The sequence below is a fragment of the Daktulosphaira vitifoliae genome, unplaced genomic scaffold (assembly GCF_025091365.1).
Source record: "Daktulosphaira vitifoliae isolate Bord-2020 unplaced genomic scaffold, ASM2509136v1 Scaffold_4, whole genome shotgun sequence".
In the NCBI taxonomy this organism is placed as follows: domain Eukaryota; kingdom Metazoa; phylum Arthropoda; class Insecta; order Hemiptera; family Phylloxeridae; genus Daktulosphaira; species Daktulosphaira vitifoliae.
The window spans coordinates 9,515,197-9,534,181 of NW_026099575.1; the positions used below are offsets into that span (position 1 = coordinate 9,515,197).

Genomic DNA, 18,985 nt, shown 5'->3' on the forward strand with positions numbered 1-18,985 from the left:
ATATTTTTATTATATTAATTATTTATTTATTTAATATAAAATATATGCATAAATAAGGTAATTAGCGTTGGTCGGTAGCGAACGGTATTTTATTTTTTCTATAATTCACATTTTTTTTCACATCCGAATAAAACTTTAGGTGCGTCGGACTTATCTTAAGACGTCCGGTTTACGATTGACTTACAATGAAAAACCTACGTTGCACCTATTCTATAACAAAAATATCTCCTGTTTCTTCCCCAATATCAAATAAGCGCCATAACAGTAGTTTCTTTGGAAAATGCATGAATAGCCTTATTTTTAGTTTAGATCACAATGGGCTAGATTTAAAACAAAACGAAACAAAAAAGAAAAAAAATCATCATCATCAATTATATATAAAAAAATACGTGTTCGGCCAATCATAAATAACGTTTTGAAATTGATTAAAACTATTTTAGTAATAACACAAGTATCTAACATCAAAGTTAAACATTATCGTATAATTTACAACACCATAAACACACTCATACATCAAAGTCTAGTATTTAAAAATAAAATGAAAGCACTTTACTGAAATCCTATCCAGCAAGTATAACAGGAGAACAAATATATAGGATTAAGTTCAATAATGAAATAATAAATTATTATTAAATGTTTAAAAATCATAAACAAAATATATAAACTACATAACTATACTACACATACTACATTTCCCTTTGTTATTATAAAATTATGCCATAATTTTCATTATTTCCATAATTCATTTTTATTGAGTAAAAGAAATCCTTTTACTTAATTTCAACAAATTTTTACTCAAAATTTAGTAATTTTTATGCTAATGCTTTTTTAATTAATTTAGTCGATAATTTTAATAATCATATCTTATATTTAAATACTAGACAAAATTTTACTGTTACCATTTTTTCCCAATTCGTTTAAAATTAAAAAAAGGTATTAATTATCGTTTTAGCTTCATATCGAAATTATAATGTTAACCTAAATACATTTTCTGAATTGTATGTAATGATACAAATGTTTGTTTAGAGCATGCTTTATTTTTACATTTTTTGTGAACGGGAAAAATAATAAGTTTGCACAATTTTTTGAAATTCAAACAATATTCAAGTTTTAATACAATCAGCAGATATTTTTAAAAAACAATTATAAGGTTAAAATAAAAATTACTTCACATTCATAGTCAAATAGTACTTAATTAATTAAATACAAACATCATCTTAAATGCCTATCCTAGAATTTGAGATTACCTAAATTTTCTATAGTATTTTTTGTGGCTTTATGAATTTAATATTTTTTAGTTTTAAATTGTTATTTTAAATATACTTTTAATTTTAAATAATATTAGCCACAAGTAAGAATTTTTTATTAAATCATGTTATATATTAATATTATAAGATAATAAAATATTACTTTCACCTCTAACCATTATATTAAATTGTTTATAATATTCAAAATATTTATCAAAAAGTTGTTATTGATTAGTTATTATATTTTTTAAGGATGTTCTGAGAGTTTCGTCTTGGCAGGAGATAAATATTTACATAAGGCGTTTTTCTACTGCACTCAAAATATATCGTTGCTATATATTTATTTTATTATTGGGAGTTCTATCCCAGTTAGAATTCTCATTATTTCAATTAGATATTTTTTTAATAAATAACGTTATTTATTATAGACATTCCTATTAAAAATTTAAAGTTGATACCCGTATAAAACATCGGGATGAACATGAAAAACACTTCATGATTGATAAGTTGAAAAAAAATGTAAATAAAAGAAACCCATAAAAAATTTTTTAGTGTCTTATTATATTATAGAACATTGAAAAATTAGCCGATGCTGGAAAAATTACTTAACGACGTATGATTTTCAAAATTTTTATTTCAAATGAAAGAGCTCAATGACGTTATTCTAGAAAAATTATTCGCGAAGATGAGAAAAATTTTTTTAGAACACTGTGAGCGTTTAAAATTTTATCAAAAACGCTCATTGCCGCCAGCATTTTTTTTATTTTAATTTTTACCAGACTTGCCCAGAAACATTCTAAAGATACCCCGAAAATTTCATTGAATTTTTAACCGAGTTATGAGCTTTTAGCTTCGATGCGAAGCTGAGAAGTTATTGGTTTTACTAAGATGTGTTTATTTATTTTTTTTTTGTGTGTCTGTTACCACTTTTTCTCAGCTCTCACCGAACGGATTTCTTTCAACGATACGTCAAAAGATCACAAATCGTATTTAGTCAAAGACATTACCCTTAAAAATTGAAAAAAATTCCCCCGTTCCCCGTAAATGGGGGAAACCTCCAAAAAAATTACAAATTTAAAAATCATTAATTTTCGAAATTTTTTCAATTTTTTTTACTTAAAAGTGCCATAACTTTTTCAAAAATGAACATATCAATATAATTTTTTATATAGATGCATAATATCATTACCTTTTATTTGGTATATTTTTTTCATAAATTTAACACTTAACTTGCCCACAAGGGGGGGTTTTAAAGTGATAACTTTTTCACAAAAAATTAACTTTTGAAAATGTTCCGNACCATTATATTAAATTGTTTATAATATTCAAAATATTTATCAAAAAGTTGTTATTGATTTGTTATTATATTTTTTAAGGACGTTCTGAGAGTTTCGTCTTGGCAGGAGATAAATATTTACATAAGACGTTTTCTACTGCACTCTCCAAAATATATCGTTGCTATATATTTATTTTATCATTGGGGGTTCTATCCCAGTTAGAATTCTCATTATTTCAATTAGATATTTTTTTAATAAATAACGTAATTTATTATACACATTACCATTAAAAATTTAAAGTTGCCACCCGTATAACACATCGGGATGAACATAAAAAATACTTCATGATTAATAAGTTGAAAAAAAATGTAAATAAAAGAAACCCATAAAAAATTATTTAGTGTCTTATTATATTATAAAACATTAAAAAATTAGCCGATGCTGGAAAAATTACTTAATGACGTATGATTTTCAAATTTTTTTTTTTTAAATGAAAGAGCTCAACGACGTTATTCTAGAAAAATTATTCGCGTAGATGAGAAAATTTATTTTAGAACACCGTGAGCGTTTAAAAATTTTATCAAAAATGCTCATTGCCGCCAGCGTTTTTAATTTTAATTTTTACCAGACTTGCCCAGAAACGTTCTAAAGATACCCCGAAAATTTCATTATATTTTTAACCGAGTTATGAGCTTTATTATTTTGAAGTCCACGTCCATAATTTTAATAGGATATTATTTTGGTTTGCGCATGTCAATTTTGTTTAAATTTTATGCAAGTATACTTATATCATGGTATTTAAAGGTACCTTAAGAATACACCTAAATATTTTAGAGTTATATTATTAGATAATTTTTTTATTATTTCATGTATCTAATAAAAATTATTGTATAGAATGTATAAAAAATTAAGTATTGTATGATAGAAAAGTTCATTTATTATTTTTTTCATTAATAATTTTTCTTATGTCCTTCTCCTTTTTTACTTTTGGAGTTTCACAGATTTTAATACATTTATGTCTTGTAAATAAAATGAAATATATTTTATTTGACTTGTAAGAAAAAGCTATAAAATATTTTTAGAAGTTTTTTTTATAATATTTATAAATGCTATTTACATATTAATTAAACTAAATATAATTACTAATAAAATTATTCTACAACAGTAATAATGGAAATCGTATTTAAATATTTTCTCTCTTTGTAAAAGCTATACAAAATAGTTGTAGTGTTAAAAAGTATATAATCTCTAAAAAACTCAATACCGAACAGCCAAAAAACAGCCCAGCTGCACCACCAATTGATACTGAAAAAATTAATAAATTGTAATTTAAAATAATAATAATTTTCTAACAAAAATTACCTAAAACGTCTGTAAACCCAAACAGCAAATTTCTTTTCAAACGCATTTTCGGAAATTTGATTAAGCCCCATTTTAAATTAGTTCCAAGAAACCTAGACAAGAATAAAACATAATGGAAATAAACATAAATTATACCTGATGTACCTAAATCAATGAAAACCCAATCTTTAGAAATTTATTTAAATAATTTTTGAATGTAATTTTTAAGCGATGATAATATTCGAAAGGTTGAGCTGAAAAAAAAGTTAAATTATATTTTCAAAAAAAAATGCTTCATTTAAATACATTTTTATAGGATATTATTTAAATGGCGCTTTAAAAAATTATTTTGTTTTTAAATGATTATCAGTTTTAAATTTACTAAACAATGTTTTAATAATGATGTTAGGTTCATTTTATACTAAGTATATGAAATAATTTTTGTATAAATTTACCATTGAATAGTATTTTCTCCTTCTACAATATAACTCACATCATCACACGGGGGAAGACATCCACAAAAAACTTTCTTGTTATCATCGGATGTATTTCTGAGTTTTACAAGGTAATCTTAAAAACAATAATATTACTTTAAATATAATCTTAAAACTAAAACTAGGCTTAAAATTACCTTCATATTCATCTAAACAATGCATTCCTTTAACATCACAGATCTTAAAGCTTGCTACGAGTAAAAAAATGATTTATTTCCATATTAAAACAAATTAATTAAAAATCTAGTTTTTAATGGCAGATATCATTTAAGACATATTTAAGTTTTTTAATTTGATATAAATTTTTATACGAATTTTTAAATACGTTAAAGTTAACAGGATCTATCTGGAAATAATTGAAATTTTTATAAATGAATAAATAATATATTAGCATTTTAAATGTGTATTTTTATATGTAAAAATGTTTTATGATAATTTATTTAGTACTTAAAAAAAATGATATTTGATCCCGCATTTCAAAAACTGAATACCATTACTGAATATAACAATAAGTATACTATAATATTGTGAATATTTCAATATTCAAGAAGCATAAAACTGAGGTAGGTAAAAGGTAAGGAGACTTATGTGTCACAAGCTTATGAGACTCATAATTTAACGCCCTAAGCTTAAATATCTATCTTTAAGGCAAAATTCATTCTAGCTATATAAATGCATTAAAACCTATTAAGAAATAAGTGTAGATCTTAAGAATATTTGAATAAAAAAATAAAACATTTATCATGCCTTTGTGTTATCCCAATAAAAAAAGCAAGACGTTTAGGCAGTCAAACTATTACGATTAAATAAGTTATAGAACAGGATTGTATTCTATGTGTTTTACAACTTATCTCTAATGCTGTAGCTTGTTTTTATCTCAAAGCTTAAGAATAATATTTTTAATAAACAATAAGAAGTTCAACTGCAAAAATAGTTTAACTTACGGTCTGGTCTGTAAAAAAATGGTACACATCCGCAAAGTCGCTTGGCTTGTTCCATCCGACATTCATTGCGACATAAATTGTACGTGTAAATGGGACTTGTTTTTAATTCGCTTTCATATGTATACCTACAACCTCTCTGTTTGGGTTTGAGAGATATTATATCGCTAGTGCTGTATATGCTTAAAGCGGATACATCCAAAGTTTTGTAATAACTTTCTGGTGAAGAATATATTCGATTAGCAATATCAGGAGCTTCATATGGTGAATGTAAGAAACCCTGTAAATTATTTTTTTACTGATGAAAAGATTTTTCCTCAACATGAATTCTGTATGTGTCATAAATGTGAACAAATTGCTACAGATAAAATATTAATAAATTGCAACAGGGGATCGAATAATCTTGCAATTCATGCTATGAAGCAATTTTTTAGTGAAAATAGCATTCCTAGAAGAATTTTTAACAAAAAAAACATGATCATCAAAAATAATACAATTTCTTGAATTCCCATACCTAAAATAATAATTCATAATACACGTTGGAATTGCGTGATAATACTGGAAATTAAACAGCGAGTTAAAAAACAATAATTTTATCAACCTATTAGAATGTATCTTTTGGATTATATATAACATTTATTAATATCAACTGACTATTCTTGTTTTCACTGAAAACTGGAGCAAATCTTAATTTTTTAGCAAAAAAATTTTTTGTTTTTTATTAAAATAATATTATCATAATTTTTACATCCATTTAAATATAACATTTTCTACTTATTTTATTAAAGTAGCTTTAGTAAATTTTCGCTAATTTTCAAGTAAATGAGCAATCCAAAATTATATTATTAAATTATGTTTAGTCTAAGATGTTACAAATAATATAAAATATTTACTATATAACCAAAATTCATAGAGGTTATTTGAGTAAAAACATCTCCATCTAATGGTGTTCCTGATAAGAAACCTTTAGTAGGCAAAATGGTTCTATTATTCTGCATCCAATAGCTGCAAAATAACATATTTTACTGTTGATTTTAGACACAAGTATTTTATTGTTTTGAAACTAACTAATAATCATTATAGGGAGCAATTTCTCCATTGTAAGTATGACAAAATCCGAGTTCAGATATAGTTGACACTAAATTAAAAAGCGCATATCCCTCCATGTTGCTGTTTGTAATAGTGTACATGATGTGTATTTGGAGATTTTCAACTAACGATAAATATTTATAAGGTTTTATTTTATCGTAAAAAGGCAATTTTTTAAATGTTCCATAAGTAGCATTTGCCAACAATACTAAGAATTCTCGCAGCTCCGACTTTTCATCTTCGGAAATTCCTGGATATCTATAATCATACTTAATTATGTATGTCATGTACGTTTAAAGATATTTTAAGATATTAAAAAAATCATAGAATTCATTATATTCGTGATGAAAATTCTAAATAACTTAACATTAGATTATCAGTATCTCTATGATAATTTAATTATTCGTAATAATTAAACATTTAATATGAAGCAAGGGAATTAAAATAAGACTAAAAAAAATTTAAAAATATTGTACACTTATATATGTGATTTTTTTAATAGTGATCATGATGTATACATATAATATACATTAAAATCATATAACAGAAAACTATTATATATATATATATAAAGAATAAAATATTTATTATTTAATTCAAATAATTAATATATCATAATTTTTTTTTTTTTTACTCTTTTTCGATAATTTCTTCGAACTTTTGGTTATCCAAGTTATCTGTTGGACACAAAGTTATAGCTGGCAATGCTGTAGACCATTCTTTATAATCTCTCTCCATCGATATGACAGTTGGATTTTCTTGATAGCGAGTCCATGTTGATTCTCCTATTTGTTTTGCACCGTAAATACAGAAACATATAACGATGACCCACAAAAGTCTAAACATGTACGATGATTTAATAAATAGTAAGATTTATAACATTTCTTCAGGAACCAAGAAATAACTTTCTTAACTTGATTTTTATTTACAATTTTTTTTTTTTTTTTGAATGAGTATCAATTATAATATATTGTGCTTAATTAATACAAACAAGGGCGTAATTGAAGGAAACGAACGGAATAAATCCATTATACTAATTATATAAATTATTATATAAATAATTGCAAGTTAAAAATACAATTTTTTTCATTTGAAAGGCATTTATGAAAAATTCTTTTAAGTATATGACCCTTTCAGAAAAATGTCCTAATTATGTCACTAAATAAATACAACTTGTTTATTTAAATGAAATTTAATAATTTAATTAATTTTAGGCTTTTATAATCAGTAATGAACTTATTAATATCCATTTTTTGATACATTAATTTTATTCTTACTTTTCTATGAAATGTCTATTTTCATGTGTCAAATGGTTAAATCCGTGAATGTTCGAAGATGAAAAAAATAAATTGATAAATTTGTTTATTGTTGTCTTTAGTTTAATTACAGCACGAGTCTTAGTTCTTTTAATACTTGAATCATCAAATTTAAAAGGTATGATTTTCTTTTGGGGATTTAATTCATTCCAATACATTTTATTGCTATTATCAGACTAGAATATGACTGTCACAATTTAAATCCTTACTATTATTTTTTATTGAAAAGTTTACATGAGCATACTTTTGGTGTTGCAGTAAAAATCATTATCAGTGTAAGTTTTGAATAATTCAGTTGATTGTACTAAAATTATATCATAAGATTAAAAAAGCTAGAATAATAACAGGTGTGTCGTTATTGAACAGTATGAAAAATACATAATCAATATCAGATTATTATATTATAACACGCAAAGTTTTGAAAAGAAAAATAATAATAATAATAATAAATATACATTCAAATTATGTAATTTTTATAATCTTCATATTTTTGTAAACTTTTGAGTTATTAGAACTAAATTTTGCGTAAAATAAAAAAAATTAAAAACAATGAATATTTTTACCTATATTTATGAAAATTGTTTGCTTAACAACTCAACTTATTCATCAATCTATAAATAAACTAATACTTTTGAATTGAAAACAGACTATATAAGCTTAGTTTTTCTCTATTGAAAATAGATAGCTCAATCAGCTATCTATTTTCATATAATCTATGATTTTTATCATCTAAATAGTATTATTTCAATAAATTTTCAAAATCATAATAAATTGTTTTGTTATTTCAACAAAATTTCTTTAAATTAAACGTATAATGATTGTTTTATCAGTAGACCGTTTATGGCTGTTCATGTAAAGATAAAAAAAATAGTCATTTATCTTTATTAAAAATCAATAAAAAAATAGTTAAATATAGTTACAGAACTACAATATTGGCTTAAATTGAGTATGGATCTATCAAATAAAAGAAAAAAACTATTCTTTAATACTTTATAAAACACATGATTATTTTAAGTTCAATAGCTAAAAATAAAACACCTTTTGTAATAAATAAAACTTTAAAAATCCTACGTCACATATCAACGAAATTATTAAAAAAAAGAGGCAATTTAAGAGACAGAAAAATAACTAATGAGATGTTTCAAATACTTTGAGTCAATGCATTAAACTATAACAAGCTTAAAATCTAAAGAAATCTTTTCATCTTTGTTACTCACCTGTCTTTACCATTTGTGAAGAAGTCACTATTATTCGATAAAGAATTAGATATACCATTCTGACTCAATGATACCTTATTTCAAAAAATGAAAAACCAATTAATGATACTATTTTACAATAATAAAAAATAATCGGTGATTACTCTCAAAATTCTCAAATGCCATAATAATTTAAAAAAATCGTTCTTTGAAAAATACTCGGAGAAGAAATGAAAAGATGATTTGTTAATTCATTAATAACCAAGGTTTAGGTAATTAATTGTAAATAAAATTTAATGAATTTTCGCATCAAATTATAAAAAGAGTTATCAAAATTCATAAATTGTACAAATTGTATAAATAAAAGTAGATTAATGACCATTATAATGGTTGCAGTATTTTAATAAAGATATAAAACGTTTATATGTTACTTGAATAATAATTAAAATGTCAATATGATTAAATTATGTTTTAGCTACTTAGAATTATATCGGTAATATCTTATATGTATATTTAACTTATTATGGAGTTCATCTCAGTTGCGATAATTACAGGTCCAAGGTTGAAGCTACACTTCAACTATACAATAACTTGAACTATACTGCCGGCTTAGCTTATTTCCTATTTATTTTTGTCGATTTTGATTTTATTTTTGTTATAATTTTTATCTCCTTCGGTGCTGTTTTATTTTTATCGTTATTGCCTCCCTAAGTCTATATATATATCAGTGTTGGGAAAGTTCCTTTTTAAATGGAACTCGTTCCGTTCCCCGTTCATTTTCTAAAAGATGAACTCGTTCCAAATCCTAGTTCTTTATATTAAGAAGGAACTTATTCCAGATCCAGTTCCTCCAAAATAAGAACTCGTTCCACTCTTCGTTCCTTTTATGTAACCAAGTTATTTAAAAAATTGTTTTTATTTTTATTATGAATTATTATAATAAAAATTGATAACTTGTGGCTAATTAATTAAGTAAAATTAAAACTATATTAAAAATATTATTAATTTAAAAAACTAAAAAATATTAAAAATATTAAACTCAAAGCCACAAAAAAAATTAATGAAAAGTCGCGGATACGTATTTCGGAAACAATGTTACCATTATCAACGCTAAACACATACTCTTTATGATTTGCATCAGTTTGTTTAACTCTTTATTATGATCAAAAGGCCCGAACGCCATAATTATATAATAAAAATTGATCACTTGTGGCTAATTAATTAAGTAAAATTAAAACTATATTAAAAATATTATTAATTTAAAAAACTAAAAAATATTAAAAATATTAAACTCAAAGCCACAAAAAAAATTAATGAAAAGTCGCGGATACGTATTTCGGAAACAATGTTACCATTATCAACGCTAAACACATACTNCTATTTGGCTTTTAGTTCAATTTATTAAAAATAAATTTTCTATTATTTATAATTATGATGCATTACATTTAAATTTTTTAATTTTTGTTATGCTTAATAACTTTATTTAAAAATGTTTTCCATCTTTACTTTATATATATATATTTAATATTTTTGCACATTCCTATAGATATTTCCTTATAAATAGAGAATGAATTTATATATTTTGTTTTAGCCATTTTAAAAACACCTAAATATGAACAGATTTGTTGTTGGAATATACAGTAACATAGAAATATTTTTCATTTTAATGGGGATAAACGTGTCTTTCCTCCAACACTGCAACTATAATTATATCATATTACTAAATTTTCAATTCTATTAATACAAATTGGTGCTGATGGATGATGTATTAACTACAAAAGTTAACAAGATTTATAAGCACAAATAAATGTGCTCTCTATTTATAAAATACATAAATAATTTTTTACAGCAGATACTACTAGAGTGGAATTACACTAACTGTTATCACTTTTTTAGCCAATTATTATCTGTAAAAAGAATAATAATAATAAGTACCTAATTTTAAAATTAACAAGGAAGAAATATTTAAAAAAATGATTCCTCCTTCAAAAATAAAAATCAAAAAAGTTTTTAGTTGTCTTTATTCCAATTTTTTTTATTAAAATTTTTAATCCAACAAAGTAAATCTAAAAACTATGATAATAACTCTATTTATAGTTAATTGATTCATTTAAACAGCCTACGATCTCGGCTGGGTATATAGGGGACTTCCATTGTCAAAAATCAACTAAAAATACCTTACTATTTTAATGTCTAGATACGAAGAAAACTACACTAAAACATGTTTATAAAAATTTTTAGGAACTGTAATTTCCGTTCACGTTCCTTAAAAAATAGAATTTGTTCATTTTCCTCGTTCCTTTATTTTAAAAGGAAGCAGTTCCTAGGATCGTTCCTTCAAAAAGAACTCGTTCCAGGAATCCGTTCCTTTTGGAACCAGTTCCTTCTTAACACTGATATATATATATATATTATGTATATACATAAAAATATAATTTAAACATTTTTTTTTTTGTTTATCTTTAGTTACACATTATTCTTGAATTATCAACTATGTAATACTTTTTAAGTTTATCCCTTATGCCTTGTAAGGGTGTCAACTTTGTTTTTTTAAATGGAAACACATATTTTGAATTTAATAAAATGTTTGAGTTTTTAATTTAATAGTAAATACTGGTATTTGAATTTTTAATATAACTTTATTCGTTTATTAGATATAAACAATTGAATCGGTCATTTCGAAAAGGCCATTTCTCCACATTTTTTCATAACTACTTTTATGTGATAGATATGTTTATCTAATAATAATGCATATTTTCTGCAAGACCGTCATATCTCCAACAACTCGTTATAGTCTAAAAATAACGAATGCATTCGAAAAAACCATTTCTCCAAAAATAACTTGATCAGCAATTTTATTTGTTAAGATTCTATTTTCATCTGGTTTATTGTCGATAACAGTTGATAATAACAATAATAATTATTGTTATTATCAAGAATATAAAATAATAATTATTCAATATGAATGAATTCGAAGACGAAACTGAATCTATGATTGGTATTAAAAGAAAAAATTAACTAAAAAGAAGTGATGTTGAAGTTCATAAATAAAATTATTAAAAAGAATGCACAGTATATTTTGTAAGACTAATTGAAGAGTGAATGTGTCAAACGTTCTATGTGCCAAAAAAGTGAAAAATTATTTTATTTCTGATTTATGTTTTATGTGCCAAAGGCCACAATCTTGTATGTGTTTTAAATGTCAATTAAATTTTTTACTTGTAAAAAATTGCAGTCATAGGTGGTGTTCGTTGTGTGAGACATGCCCATGTTACCATTGTTTTTTGTGTTTTCTGAACAAATATGTTTTTGGCACATAGAACGTTTGACACATTCACTCTTCAATTAGTCTTACAAAATTCAAAATTCACTCTTCAATTATTTAATTTTATATGATATACAATAAACAATTGATCAGAGTCGCGAGGTCAGATTCATTGAAAATGTATAAACCATTGGAAAAGGCCATATTTCAAACACGTTCATTCCCTCATAAAATAATCCAATAGGTATAAATAGTCAATATTACATCATAGTTGGTTTTTTATAAGGGAATTCAATAATTCAACTCTTATTCAAATTTCACTAAATTTATTTTGATCTTTAAAAACAGTTTTTGACGTTCCCTGAAAAATAAAATTTTACGGAGTATGGCCTTTTCGAAAAAACCGAATCAATTAAAGTTTCAAATTTTTGAGTTAATATACATACAGAGTGTTCAGTAAGTCAGGAAACGGGTTTCTATTGTTCTCATTGTTTGTAACAATGAGAACAATAGATACCCGTTTCCTGACTTACTGAACACTCTGTATATAATACACGAGGGTTTATAAATACAGGTAGCTAATAAGATTTTTATGACATTGCTGTCATAGTCACGGATTGTTTATTATCAATTATGACTATCAATAGATATACTTTCTGTATTGTCAGTTAGTGTATTTATAAACTCGCAATAAAGTGCCTTACTACCATTGATAATAACAATGCTGTGTACCTGCTAATATCGATGTTATAAAAAACCAATTAGCTACCTGTATGTGTAATCCCTTGTGTATTATACATGTATATTAACTCAAAAATTTGAAACTTTGAGTGTTTATATCTAATAAACAAATATAGTTATATTAAAAATTCAAATGCCATTTGCTATAAAATTAAGAACTCAAACATTTTATTAAATTCAAAATATGTGTTCTCATTAAAAAAAAATGAAGTAAATGTTTTTTAACCTTGGAGGGATGAAAAATATCATGTTTTTACTATATATTATTTTAGTGTTTTTTGAATCAAACAATATTTTCCTTACCAAAAATTAAAAATTTTCAATAGCTACTGAGTAAACGAGTGTCTTATCCTTAATAAATCACTCTGTATATATATTTATTTGTAATTTTTTTCAAAATTCCAAAATAACTAATTTTTAGCTTTATCTTACAAAATATTTTGATAGATTGTCAACTTTAGAATAATTATTTATTGAGTTACAACTATTTAAATACATTGAGGAGATGGACCTCAGGCATAGTATACGCACACCAAAGCTAGTTGTGACCACCTGTTATATATTCAACCTATGTATTAAAGTATTTGTAGCCTAATCAACTTAAACTTGATAAACTGTGGCATATTTAAATATAATAGAAAACACATTGCATCATGTTAGGATATTCTTCCACGGTAATCGATGTAAAATCGATGTAAAAAAAAAATTCTATGGTGATTATATCGCAAAATATATGATTTTGAAAAAATGCAAATAGTAAACATACGATCCAGAAAATACTGAGATGGACTTTAGCGACAAAAAGAATGATGAAAAAGAAGAGAAACAAAATCAAAATTATTTAAATTATATTTAAAAATAAAGTAAAAAATAAACTTAATAAAAATAAAAAAACCGCTACTAACGATCATAGCACACTTTTGTAGACATTGTAATCGATAAGAAACAATACATATCTATTAAGTTCAGAAAATAATGATGGTCTTCATGTAACATTTGGTAACAAAATACCCCATCATTTTAAAAAGCTATAACTTGAATCTCATGCTTTTGCTCGAAAATGTTTACATATTATTTATCTACAATAAGAAACTATCGAATTAAAAAAAAAAAATCAACTATAAAAAGAGTACCTGATAAAACACGTTTATATCATTCTTTTAAATAGACTATTAAATGTTGTATACATTAGTAATTATTATATTGACAATTTACAGGAAGTTCCAAATTGCAATTTAGTGGAAGTCGGACGGCGAGACGAACACGGCGCAGCAGACGGGCAATAGCATACTACTTTATATATTAACTCATTTTCATATATAAAAATATATATATATTTATCAATCTATCAATATATATTATATTATGTATATATATATATATATATTGTGTACAAAGATTTAGTTTTATAAGAAGTTATATATAATATGTATATTTATTAAACATTTTTTGAACTAATTTTAGAATCAAAATTGAGGTGTTAAAAAGTGTCAGACAGCTTTTATTGATTGGATGGTATACATTTAATACTTTCAAAATATACATATGATTTTTTGTTGTTATAAAATTAAAAGTATTACAGAAACATTTATTCATAATATTATATAAATTCAATTTTAGTAGAATTTTAACCCTGTTGATAATGATAATAAATGTTCATAAATTTGGATCTATTTAAAAAATAATAAATTAATTTATAGCTAAATTGTGCTTAGAGAAAGTTTTTTAAATTTTTCCTTTAGTTAAGAATCGACAGCTATAAAACTGAACTCAAGTAAATATTATTATTGTGATTAAAAAAAAGTGCAAAATATGTTCACAATTACTTTACTTCAACCTATTTGGCTTTTAGTTCAATTTATTAAAAATAAATTTTCTATTATTTATAATTATGATGCATTACATTTAAATTTTTTAATTTTTGTTATGCTTCATAACTTTATTTAAAAATGTTTTCCATCTTTACTTTATATATATATATTTAATATTTTTGCACATTCCTATAGATATTTCCTTATAAATAGAGAATGAATTTATATATTTTGTTTTAGCCATTTTAAAAACACCTAAATATGAACAGATTTGTTGTTGGAATATACAGTAACATAGAAATATTTTTCATTTTAATGGGGATAAACGTGTCTTTCCTCCAACACTGCAACTATAATTATATCATATTACTAAATTTTCAATTCTATTAATACAAATTGGTGCTGATGGATGATGTATTAACTACAAAAGTTAACAAGATTTATAAGCACAAATAAATGTGCTCTCTATTTATAAAATACATAAATAATTTTTTACAGCAGATACTACTAGAGTGGAATTACACTAACTGTTATCACTTTTTTAGCCAATTATTATCTGTAAAAAGAATAATAATAATAAGTACCTAATTTTAAAATTAACAAGGAAGAAATATTTAAAAAAATGATTCCTCCTTCAAAAATAAAAATCAAAAAAGTTTTTAGTTGTCTTTATTCCAATTTTTTTTATTAAAATTTTTAATCCAACAAAGTAAATCTAAAAACTATTCTGAAAGGTAAATTATTTATACATTTTTAATGGCAGATGACTAAATTTTTATTTAAAAAATTTATTGAAATACAATTTAATAGAAGACAATATTTTTTGGCACAAATAAGGTTTGGTATCCTCAATATTTAAATTTAACTTGATAAAAACATTAGTTACTATTTTAATAAAAAAAAAAAGAAGATAAATAGATATTACAATAATAATATTTTACATAAAAAGAGTTGCTGTCGTTTCGTTATGATTCATTTAAAGGTTATCATAAGAAAAGAGAACATCTCACACAAAGTCAATAGTCATAACAAATATATCGCATATAAAATAATGAATAATATACAAATTTAAACTAACAACAATATTACCTAAATATGGCATTGAATAAAATTAAAACTAAGTTCATAATAACATAAAATACATAAAATAATATGGTTTAAGGACAAAGAATAATATTAAAATACAACAATAAATTATTAATAGTACAGAGTTTTGGAAGCTGTACAACATAAGTTAACTATGAACATGATTAACTGAAACAAATTTATAATTATTAATATGGACATAATATGCTTATAATCATATTATATTATGAGTGTTAACAACTAATTAATAAATACTTACTTAATTGATAATAATATGGCATAATTGGGTAAACTTGTTATTTATTCCATTACAAAGAATCAAAATTTGATGTATCACTACCCTAAAATTGAAAATATTGTGAAAATTATTAACACCTAATTTATCTTAAAAAAAATTAAATTTTATAACTTCTAACACATACTCTATGATCAGGCTTATAAAGTTTTGATTGAGGCATTATGTATGTAGATCCTAAATCTCTTTCTACCATTGTATGCCCCTCCTATAAAAAAAATTGCTTTTATAGAATATCTTATCTATATATATATTTAATTTTAAGTTTGATCTAATATTCTAAAAAATTACATCAGCCGTTTTTAAGGAGTATTGGGACTTCGATTCATAGTGACTATCTGGGTGGTAGCATTTTGTAGGGTTCTGTATAGTAGTCTCATCAAACGATCTAGCTACAGATATCGTTCTAAAAACAAAAACATATTAAGTTATTATGCCTATCAATTTAAGGCTATTAAATACCTAGTAGCTGTCATTCTTTTAGGATTGAACTCTGATTTATCTTCTTCTCTACAAACATATGCTTCATCTAATTCTTTTGTTTTGACTACTGTTGCTGAAACTTCAAATCCAGCTGATACAAGTGCACCTAAAAATATAAATATGATTTTATATTATTTTTTAATAAACTGAAAAAATAATTTATTTACCTGTTGATGGTTTTCTTGGTGCTGAGTATTTTTTACGTGGTTGTGGTAAGTCAACTGATCGTTGTGTTATTATGCTGGGTTTTCTACTACTACAAATTGAGCCCTATAACAAAATTTATTGAACTCTCTTTTCAAAATTTTAAATTTAATTTTAGTTACTTTAGTAGTTTGTTTACAATCTAGGTAAGACATTGTTTTTTGTTCAGGTCCAAATGTTGACATGGTTAACACTGATGGTGATTGTTGTGGTGGTGCTCGATACTTAGCTCTAGGTATCATCACTGTCAAACTTCTATCACGTTGATTAATTACACTACGTTCCATACTACTACCATTACTAGATGGAGATGGTGCCTTCATACTATGTCTATGTACGTGAGTGTTAACCTGCCTTTGAGGACATGCCACCTGAAATAATTACATATTCTTTTATCAAGTAATAAAAAAATTAAGCAAAACTAGTACTATTCAATGATTTAATAAATTTAAAGCTAAAATGTTTAAGTGAAAACATAAATCAAAATAAACAAAAAAAATTGAAGTTGAAAAAAAATAACCAAGAACCAATTACTTGTTTGACATAAGGAGGAGGTGTTCGATCGACACTTGTCTCACTTCCTGTATCAACACTAATCATTGCTCTTTTATCACCTCTTGAGGCTGCTACCATGTTACGATATCTCCTAAAACCAATAACAGGTCTTTGAGGCTGATAAAGTCCCATAACTGATTCTCTTGAATTTTTCTTGCAACATGTCATTAATAAACATGCAACTAATAATGATAGCAACATCACTCCAATAGCAAGAAGACCCAATAGAAGCACTGAAAATAAGTTTATGTAAATTATTTAAACTAATTTACTAACATTTTAAGTTTGATAAAGTCACATATAGTTAACCTCTTAAATTAAATTGACAGTGTTTTCCAGCATACCAATGAAAGCAGTCACAATTTGTTTGATCTTGATCGCTTAAATAACATGTACCATGATAGTTACATAAGTCACACCCAATAAGTTCAGCTATAAATAATTAAATATTATTACTTTCTTCAAAGTTGATTCATAAAATAATTTTATTGTGTATATTTACAAGAACAAACTCTTCCTGGGAATTGATTATTTTGTGAAAGATCAGAAAACCCATCTTTACAACTGCATGTATATGTCCCATGTAAATTAAAACATTTAGCATTATCTGAACAATCATGGAATTTTGAGTCACTGCATTCATCAAAATCTGAAATATAATTTAAAAAATAAAAATTTTAATTAATTTATTTTAAAAAGAAACAATATATCAGTAGTCTATATTATTATTACCTTCAGCAGATAAAAGTTGTAATTGATCACGAGCAGCAAATACATCAGTACCACCTAAACTGTAGTTCGTAGTTCTCAAAGATTTTTTAGTTGCATCCCATATTTTAGTATCATCCGCATTTTCAGATAACTTAACATAACATAATTTTAAGTTAACCAAATAAATAATTGTAAAATATAATTTAAGTATACCTGTATAATATAAGAAACAGCTACTTTTTCTCCATTGACTGCAGGTTCAAATCCTCCTACAACAACACCATGGTATATATCTCTTAGATCCGACTGCATTGACATTCGATTAAGCCCTTCTCTTGTTGCTTCAATCAATTGTTGATACAGAGATGAGCTAGGATTATCTAAGACACTAGAGTATTTAAGTTTTTCTTTTTTAAACTTTTCCAACACTAACTTCATTGTGTATGAATAAGTCGCTAAAAAAAATAATTTATAATTACTACATATTAGTTCATTTTTCATTTTGCTTTAGAATACTTACGTTTACAAGGCTTATCCATAAAAATTCTTGCAAAACCAGGACGGCAAACACACCGCATAACATTTTNATAATTTATAATTACTACATATTAGTTCATTTTTCATTTTGCTTTAGAACAGTGGTCGGCAACCGGCGGCCCGCGGGCCGGATACGGCCCGCGTGGCTATTGAATACGGCCCGCTTTAAATTCTAAATCGACTAATTTAATTGAATATCATTTTGTATAAATATAATTGAACGTTGCGTTTTTGGTACGGGTATTTTATATAAGTCATATTATTATTTTAAGTTTTAGATAGTATTTTTTTGCATAATAAATAATGTAATTATAAATTTTTTTTTTTTATCTGGCCCGCGAACTCTTTTTAATTTGTAAATGTGGCCCGAGAATTAAAAAAGGTTGCCGACCACTG

General features: G+C 24.7%; 2 protein-coding genes across 2 annotated transcripts in view; both read right to left on the reverse strand.

The window, feature by feature from the left end:
• Window positions 1-3,707: 3,707 nt before the first annotated feature.
• Window positions 3,708-7,997, reverse strand: LOC126904922 (pickpocket protein 11-like). Its single transcript, XM_050684327.1, has 9 exons — window positions 7,667-7,997; window positions 7,024-7,227; window positions 6,369-6,647; window positions 6,194-6,305; window positions 5,304-5,580; window positions 4,497-4,550; window positions 4,321-4,435; window positions 3,887-3,978; window positions 3,708-3,829 (listed from the first exon to the last, which is right to left on the reverse strand). The coding sequence occupies exons 1-9, from the start codon at window positions 7,861-7,863 to the stop codon at window positions 3,708-3,710; spliced, it is 1,452 nt and encodes a 483-aa protein (XP_050540284.1). The 5' UTR covers window positions 7,864-7,997.
• Window positions 7,998-15,448: 7,451 nt separating this feature from the next.
• Window positions 15,449-18,985, reverse strand: part of LOC126905464 (mucin-17) — a 59,542-nt gene continuing 56,005 nt past the window's right edge. The window contains exons 7-18 of the mRNA XM_050685184.1: window positions 18,266-18,507; window positions 18,074-18,203; window positions 17,844-17,990; window positions 17,651-17,773; window positions 17,321-17,574; window positions 16,909-17,157; window positions 16,750-16,852; window positions 16,562-16,688; window positions 16,391-16,505; window positions 16,227-16,307; window positions 16,064-16,145; window positions 15,449-15,972 (exon numbers count right to left, since the gene is read on the reverse strand). Of these exons, the coding sequence (XP_050541141.1) occupies window positions 16,113-16,145; window positions 16,227-16,307; window positions 16,391-16,505; window positions 16,562-16,688; window positions 16,750-16,852; window positions 16,909-17,157; window positions 17,321-17,574; window positions 17,651-17,773; window positions 17,844-17,990; window positions 18,074-18,203; window positions 18,266-18,507 (1,604 nt within the window). The 3' untranslated portion in view covers window positions 15,449-15,972; window positions 16,064-16,112. The remainder of the gene's footprint in view (window positions 15,973-16,063; window positions 16,146-16,226; window positions 16,308-16,390; window positions 16,506-16,561; window positions 16,689-16,749; window positions 16,853-16,908; window positions 17,158-17,320; window positions 17,575-17,650; window positions 17,774-17,843; window positions 17,991-18,073; window positions 18,204-18,265; window positions 18,508-18,985) is intronic.